At 43.4% G+C, this 8,102-nt stretch overlaps 1 protein-coding gene across 1 annotated transcript; it reads left to right on the forward strand.

Moving 5' to 3' along the window:
* Positions 1-7,693, forward strand: LOC306982987 (progestin and adipoQ receptor family member 3-like). The gene is made up of 6 exons (XM_079582636.1): positions 1-235; positions 470-632; positions 916-1,071; positions 2,014-2,211; positions 6,752-6,842; positions 7,040-7,693. Exons 1-6 carry the CDS (start codon positions 30-32, stop codon positions 7,180-7,182), a joined length of 957 nt encoding a protein of 318 aa, XP_079438762.1. The 5' UTR covers positions 1-29; the 3' UTR covers positions 7,183-7,693.
* Positions 7,694-8,102: the final 409 nt, after the last annotated feature.

Below are 8,102 nucleotides of genomic sequence, written 5' to 3' on the forward strand. Positions count from 1 at the left end.
GCGTCTTGCTGGCCTTGTGAGCGAGCCACATGAAGAAGATGCTGCTAAAGGTGCCTCAGAAGCTGCTGAAGACGGCCAACTACATGGAGCTGGGCAGTTACCAGCACTGGCCTGTGCTCATACCTCAGCGGATACGACTGTACACCTATGAACAAATCCCCACCTTTCTCAAGGAGAACCCCTACATCACAGACGGCTATCGGGCCCACCTGCCCTCCAAACTCTGCCTCAAGAGGTGATGCTATATTTGTAATGTATTTCAGGGCTGGATGAAATATGCACTGTTTAGCAACCTAAACGTTTTACTTGGCCGGCACGTAGAAAGATCAAATTAAATTGATTCATATAATGCAGTGCACTATGGGTTATATTCAGCTCTCCAATGGAGCGGAAGAGCCACAGGTGCACCCTCGGTCAATTATATGCTATTACTAGTTATGACAAATCTATCTTTTTCTCCAAACTACAGCATTTTCATTCTGTCCAATGAGACTGTGAACATCTGGAGCCACCTGCTGGGCTTCCTGCTCTTCTTCTCCTTGGGGGTCAATGATCTATCCACTGTCCTGCCAGCCTCCGGGGCAAACAGGGAGGACTACGTCATCTATGCTATTGGTCTCTTCTGCTTCCAGGTAAACAACTGTCTGTGTGGCGTCGTGGATATATGATTATTTTTTTTAAACTTCAATTTGTACATCATATTTCAGGGATTCTGTCAACTCATCATCAGGTTTGTTTATGCTGGACAGACAACTTTAGGCTAGTTTTTAGTGGCTGCCATTAGTAGTTTGTTTTCGGTGTGATGGTTTAGTTCAGTGGTGTAGCTGTCACTATGGCAACCTTAAAGACGTTTTAGGTTTCACATGGTGAAAAGTGTTATTAAATATTCTAAACTTTATGTTTTTTATCTTTTAGGTGTGCATGCTGTGCTCTGTGGGCTACCACATGTTCTCGTGCCACAGCTCGGAGAAAACCTGCCGTCGCTGGCTCTCTCTGGACTATGCTGGCATCTCAGTGGGCATCCTGGGCTGCTATGTTCCTGGGATCTTTTATGCCTTCTACTGTGATACAGTATGACCTTTTGTCGTTTGATGGAAATTATGTGCTGTTTGTATTATCCATTATTTGTTTTTACATTTCTTTTGGACACCTTTACTTTCAAGCTAATAATGATAATGATAATGATAATGATAATGATGATAATAATGATAATTATTATTATTATTATTATTATTATTATTATTATTATTATTATTATTATTATTATTATTATATTGTCTTTACAAGCCTGTGGTAAGTTTCTTAAAGTGCCATATTGTCATCATTATTAATTCACGCCATATATCCGCCATCCACCGACCACTTGTTCACACCCGCAAACGCGCTCTCATACATTAAGGCCTATTGTTTATGTTTTTAGTGGTACGGGAACAGTACCCGGAGGAGTCCTGTGCAGGCACGGGAAGAACATGCAAACTCCACACAGAAAGGCCTGTTTCAGCCAGGGATCAAACCAGTGACCTGCTGCTCAGCGAATAGGTCTCTGGTTTGATCCCTGAGCATGAGCGCGAACCGCTGCACCCAAGTTTTATTACAAAAAACAAGCGAGTAAAAGTAATAAAGCCATCATTTCTGAAGAAACCCTCTGCTAGCACTGTGTGAAGCAGTAAAATCACGGTTTCTCAATGAAGGCTATTTGAATAAGCAGATTGATGTTATAGTGCGAATAGAGCAGACAGATCCAATCACAACAAAGGCTTAAAACGTAGATACTGTATAAACACACTACAATCATGAAATTATAAAATACAATACCATCATAAATCAGCACGCCCATGCACACAGAGCAGTTCTGCCACAGGATCAGCATCAGTGGTGTGTAAAATAAAAAACAACACTTTGTACTTTGTCATGAAGGAGCATCAAGATAACATGAAAAATTAAAAAAAAGTATCTGTTGGCATAATACAGCCCTGTAAACATGTGCTTTTGAATGCCTTGCCTGTTTTTCAGTTCTGGCGGCAGGTGTACCTGATGACTGTGCTGTCCCTGATCCTGGCAGTGTTCTGTGCTCAGGTGCACCCTCACTATCTCAGTAACGACTGGAAAAGGATCCGCACGGCCATCTTCTGCTGCGTGGCCGGAGTCAGCGTGGTGCCGGCCTGCCACTGGGTCTGCCTCACCGGGGGATTCACGACCGATGTTGTAAAGGTTAGGCAAACGTTTTGAAAGTTCTACTCATACCGCTTTATTCCGGTGCCAGACGTCTTCAACCTGTTTCTTTTTTGTCTGTGTGACCTACTTTTACATAAGAAACATAGCAGAAAGCTTCAAAGACACTTGTGCAACTTTTTTTAAGTAACACTTTACAAACACGTGTACATTATTTTTCAAATTCTTGTCATAGATGTAAGATAGAAGAGATAACTGGTGTTCATTTCAGCCCATTCATAGTAATGATCCCGAGTGGTCTCTGAAATTAACATGGCTGCCCTATCTCCTCCTACGAAGCCTGTTCCTTAAAAGGGCACAAAGAGTCTGTCAGTCATGGATTTAGGCTTCCACTGCTGTACAAAAACAGTATGGTTAAAAATATGACATCCACCCGAGCGTCATATGGGTCATAGAAAGTTCTAGAAAGAGAAAAACTATTTCGAGCCAGGCTTTTAAGCAGTGCAAACATGGTCAAAGTCATACAAGTCATAGAAACACTGTTTACCAAGTGTCTTTGGGAGTCGCCCCTGGCCACCAGGGGGTGCTATTACAGCAACATCAGCTCTCCGCTTAAATATATGGGTTAAATGTATGGTTTTATTTTGTTGATATATTTTTGTGTATCCGAGTGCGTGCACCTGCACAATCTGTAATATGAAACTCACTAACCCGTCTCGTTTGGGATTTCTTTCCTACGTATGTAGTTTAGATGTTCATTCAACTCTGTTTAATGACATCAAGCATTTAATGTAGGCCTTAGTTACCAGAACGAGCTGTTTCAAAGAAAATAAACAAAAGTAAAGCCGTCAACTGAGAAAAATGATGCTAATATGACCAGAAAGCAGACGTAGACTAATCAGAATCAGAAATGTTTTATTTGCCATTGTTAATGAACAGGTTCACAACCAGAAATTCTTTCTGGTTCAATCATGCAGCATGAAACATACAACATTTAACACATAACTTAGATAAATAATAAACTATACAAATAGAGCAATAGAGCAGTGCAAACTGCTGGAACAGTTTATGACGTTTATGAGTCATAAATGGTTTTGTATCGCCCAATATCACAACAGAAGTCGGCACCGAACAACATCCAGGCAAACATAATGTCCAAATAAGCGTCGGAAGCAGGTGGCGACGAGCGGCGCGGGCGTCCCCCGTCCTTAGACTCTCCAGTACGGCAAGGAACAACTCAAAAACCCAGTGGGACAAAAGAGAAACCTTGGGGAGAACCACAGAAGGAGAGATCCACTCCCATGGACGGACAGGCTATAGAGACCCAGGGCCGAAGGATCCCTCAGCAGACGGGCCAAGATTGCAGTCCTCAGATTCCAGAATTCAGGGTTCCTCCTTCTCAGCAGAGTCAATGCTTGTTCAGGCGTTAAGAGTCACATCTGAGGAGCGTGATGTTCAGCGATGAGGACACACAGGTTCTGCTTGAGGACAAAGACACTACAGGCGGGAGAGAGGAGGTCTGTGGATGTGAAACGAGATGGTTTTCAGGAGAGGATGGATGACAGGAGTGGAGAGAGGAGAGGACAGATAGAAAAGAAAGAAGAGAGATTGGGAGGAGAGAGAAAGGAGAGAGGGGGAAGAACAGAGAGAAGGGAAAAAGAGAAAGAATATCACCCATTCACACTCATTCATACACCAGTGTCAGACACTGGAGGCAAGGCGGGTGAAGTGTCTTGCCCAAGGACACAACGACAGTGTGCGCCTACAGGACATTCCGCTTAAGCGACGACCCAGCGCCACTGTCACCCCAGAAAAAAAAAAAAAAATGGAAGAGGGGGGGGGGGGGGGGGGGGGGGAGAAGGGGAACTGGTGAATGGTCCCATATATGTATCACCTTTTGTACTTGCTCTGAGACACTCAAAAGGCTTTACATCAAGGAACCACTCACCCATTCACACTCATTCATACACCAGCGTCAGACACTGGAGACACTGGAGGACAGATAGATCTGTCCTCCTCAGACCTCGTGGGAGATCTGTCCTCCTCAGACCTCGAGAGAGATCCGTCCTCTGATCTCGTGAGAGATCTGTTACCCTCAGGCCCAGTGACCGTTTCTCCTCTGACCCTGCTCCTCCTGGCTTCTCCTGTTAAAGCCATTACATCTCCACCGGCCTTGAACGTTGGGCATGTTTTGGTCGGCATCGTTCCCCTGGTCGTTCTGTCTCCGGTTCCTGATGTCTTGCGAGGCATAGCTGTTGTTGACCCGTGTGTCCTGAGGTGCTGTGGTTCTCTCTGGCTCCACGGTTTTCAGCAGATCTGGTTGTTGTTCGTTGGTCTCCTGCTGTGCGGCTGCTGCCTTCGCTGCCTTCTCATAGGCGATGTTTTGGCGTAAAAGGCTTATGTTGTCTTTCCGAAGTGCCTCTATGTCAGACATCATTTCCACATACACATTGGCGGCGTGTTCCAGATTCGCATAAATCACCTTATTGTTTATCTGGAGAACCCTGGCTTCTTCCCTCCACTTGTCTGCCTCTTCCATGGCCTTTTCACGGTCCACCTTCATTTCTAATTTCTCCTCTTCGAGTCTGTGAAGGATAAGGTCGCTTTTTTCTTTCTGCTGCAGCTGCTGTTGTTGTTTCTTAGATTTTTCCAGCTCCGTTTTGGCTTCTTGGAGCTGGGTTTCCAGGCGTAATATGGTCCCAGATGTGTGCATTTTAGACGTCTTGAGCTCTTCTGAGAGGACGCATTTTTCAGACTCAAGGGACTTGTTTTTCTCCTCAAAGTGGCGGATTATTTTGACTTTCTCGTGGAGATTTGACTCCAGTTGTTCGAGATCAGCTGTAGTTCTCTCACAGGCAGCTTTCAACACTTTTTTATCTTCTTGAAACCTCTCAAACATACAATTAGACTCTTGGAGAGCATGGAGTCTATCTCTCACGCTCTCCTCCAGGCTGTCGTAATGTTTGGTAACTTGATCTTGAAGCGCGAGGGACTTCTGTTCCTCCTCCATCAGTTTTTGTCTCGTCTGATGGAGTTGGTTTTGTATCTTCTTGCATGTTGCCAATTTTTTGTCCAGGGTCAGCTGCAGAGTCTGGTTCGCTCTCTGCTGTGAGTCCAGCTCTGTATGGAGGACTTTGACCTCTTTCTTCAATGCAGAAATGGTCTCCTTGGCTTCCTCTGTGGCGGTTTTATGGGCCTCCTTCATGGATTGCTGCTCCTGTTGAAGAGTCTTCATGTTCTCCTCCATCTGGTGGACTTCTTCTGTCAGGGCGGCGTGTTTCATCTCAAGCTGCGTGAACTGTTCAAGCTTGAGATGATTTTCGGTCAGCTCCTTGTCCTGCTGTTGTAGCAAAAGCGTTTGCTGTCCGACCTGGTTTTCCAGGTCTTTAACCTTCTTACGAAGACTCGCGTCTGCTACTTTGAGCTGTCCGTAGTTCGTCTTCAGGGTGTCGATAACCAGCGTCAAACTGTCTTTCTGATTATCCTTTTCCTGTTGAAAGAGGAGAATTTTGGCATCCCGCTCTGACACGGCTGCTCGAAGCCTTAAGTTCTCCTCATTCAGACCCTGGTTTTGGGCGTTTAGAGCCTGTACTTCAGCTCTACTCTGCCTCAGGGCCTCGCGTTCGACGAACAGTTCCTCCTGTGAACGCAGGGTTTTGTCGGCGAGGTCCCTCACCAACAATGCTTTATCGCTCTGCACCTGCTTCTGCAAAGAGAGATTGACACTCTCCGCTGAACAGAGCGCAAGCCGGAGCTCCTGAATGAGCGCGGCGTCGGAAGAACGCTTCTTCCAAAACATTTTCATGGACTGAGCTTTTTTCACGAAGGCGTTTGTGAAAAAAGCTGAAAAATGCTTTGATAAACCACAAAATGTGTCAGAGAATGTGGCAAATGCGTTGAAATGCAACAAAATGCAGTTCAATGCGTCAAAATGCGTCAAAATACGTCAAAATGCGTGGAGATACGTCAAAATGTGGCAAATGCGTCGAAAGGCTCGTGGGTGTGTGAAGGAATGACTGACTGAGGTATGAGGTCATACAGAGATGATGACATCATCACATTTAGAACAGCTGTAAACATTCCACACATCTGTGATAGAACCCTAGGGGCGTTGCCATGGTAATACATTGGAACCAATAGATCTACAGTAATACACTACAATACAAGGGGGTGTGGCCGAGCCAAGGGGGCAGAAAACCTCTCATGGCAATCTCGATTTTTCACTCTTTTTAGCCGTTTTATACTATAAACATATTTATCACACACCCATTTTTTAATTTTTTAATTTTTTTAATTAAGTATTTTTAATACTGGCACGGCATGTATGGGCTTTTGAGCCACTTTGCTGCTCTCTATGCCTTTATTACAAAAAATATATTCATAATCCAGCGTGGAAGTGATTTTGATTTGACCTCATGGTGGTATTGATTCTAGTTGATGATGTAGAAGGGAATTATTTAAAGTACCAACTTGGGAAACAAAATAATAACTACTGAATCGAGGTCTGAAAACTGAGTCTGAGCCCGCTGTACATTGCAACAAAAATAATTACTAAGATACTGTGTTGTCGTGTGCACAGCTGTTCCTGCCACGTGTGATGGTAATGTACCTGATTGCCGGGTCGGCGTTCCTCTTTTACGTCACCAAGATTCCTGAACGGTATTTCCCAGGTGAGCCCTTTGGTTTGCTCCACAAGACGAAAAATAGGCTTTTGATAATTTAATCTGGTCAAATCTGTACCATGAGCCTTTTGTGTTTCATATTGGGTTGATAAACTTCCCTCTATCTGAAGTTATAGAGGGCATAAAGGGTTGCCCATGGAAACAGTGTAACAAACACTCGTATCTTCTTCTGCCTCCTCTCCCAGGCCAGCTCAACTACGTGGGCGCCAGTCACCAGGTGTGGCACGTCCTGGTGGTCCTGATGTTCTACTGGTGGCACCAAACGGCTGTTTACATCATGAGGTTCAGACACAGCGAGCCCTGTCCCTCTCAGAGCCGGAGCAGCTAAGTCGACATATCAATCCATGTACTGTACAAGGCCAGCTGATTGTGTAAAAATAGCAATGTTTTTTTTTGGGTTTTTTTGCGGGATATCTATTGTTACATATTTATGGCTGGAAATATGATGGGTCAGTATATCTGGGTTCAGGAAGCCAGTATTTTAAAAGCAAATGTATATTCAGTGGCCTCTGATGACTGACTGGATTGTAGCAGCGCAGAACAAAATGAAATGATACTGTGTAATGGCCACTTTATGAACAATGCATGAATACATTTATTTATGCCTGCTGCCTATGGAAAGGTTTTAACCATTTTTGATACTGTGACTTTTGTACACGACTTGAACAATCAATTTTCAATAAGACATTAGTTTGTCATATTGTGAATGAAGCTAAAGTAATCTATAAACTGCACACTCCAGTGCTTACAGATTTCGTAAAAAGAAAAATTATAATAATGCAGAATTATGAATTGCAGGAAGTTAATGGCATTTTGCCAAAATCATATTTGTGTATTCTGTGTCTATCGTTTCATCATCCGTTTTTTTTTATGAGGCAAAAAGCTTGGACAACCAAAATCTTACACTTGACTTGAGAATTATGGGATATTAAATGGCCTGCTCATATACTCACTGCCGAATGATTTTACTTTATGGATCTGCCTTATTTATCATGTGTTGCCATGTTTCTCACTCCAGAGTATGTGGATTTATTTTAGATTTTAAACTGAATACTGTTTGAAAATGAATCTTTTTATGTAGTAAACTGTAAGACTCTGATGATTTAGAACATAAAACTAATATAACAAAATCAAATCAAAATCAAACAACCTCATTTTTTCCATAGGGCAATTCTGTTCCTTGTTCTTTGGTCATAAAAAAATGAGACACATTCAATACAAACGTCTTGTCACAAGTGGACTAGTAAA

The sequence above is a fragment of the Gobius niger genome, assembly GCF_951799975.1.
Source record: "Gobius niger genome assembly, chromosome: 2".
Lineage (NCBI taxonomy): Eukaryota > Metazoa > Chordata > Actinopteri > Gobiiformes > Gobiidae > Gobius > Gobius niger.

Excerpts from the sequence above, each read along its gene's own strand:
- LOC306982987 (XM_079582636.1), top strand. The coding sequence starts at position 30 with ATGAAGAAGATGCTGCTAAAGGTGCCTCAGAAGCTGCTGAAGACGGCC. Across the intron at positions 633-915 it reads TTGGTCTCTTCTGCTTCCAG|GTGTGCATGCTGTGCTCTGT; the intron begins GTAAACAACTGT and ends TTTATCTTTTAG. Across the intron at positions 2,212-6,751 it reads TCACGACCGATGTTGTAAAG|CTGTTCCTGCCACGTGTGAT; the intron begins GTTAGGCAAACG and ends TCGTGTGCACAG.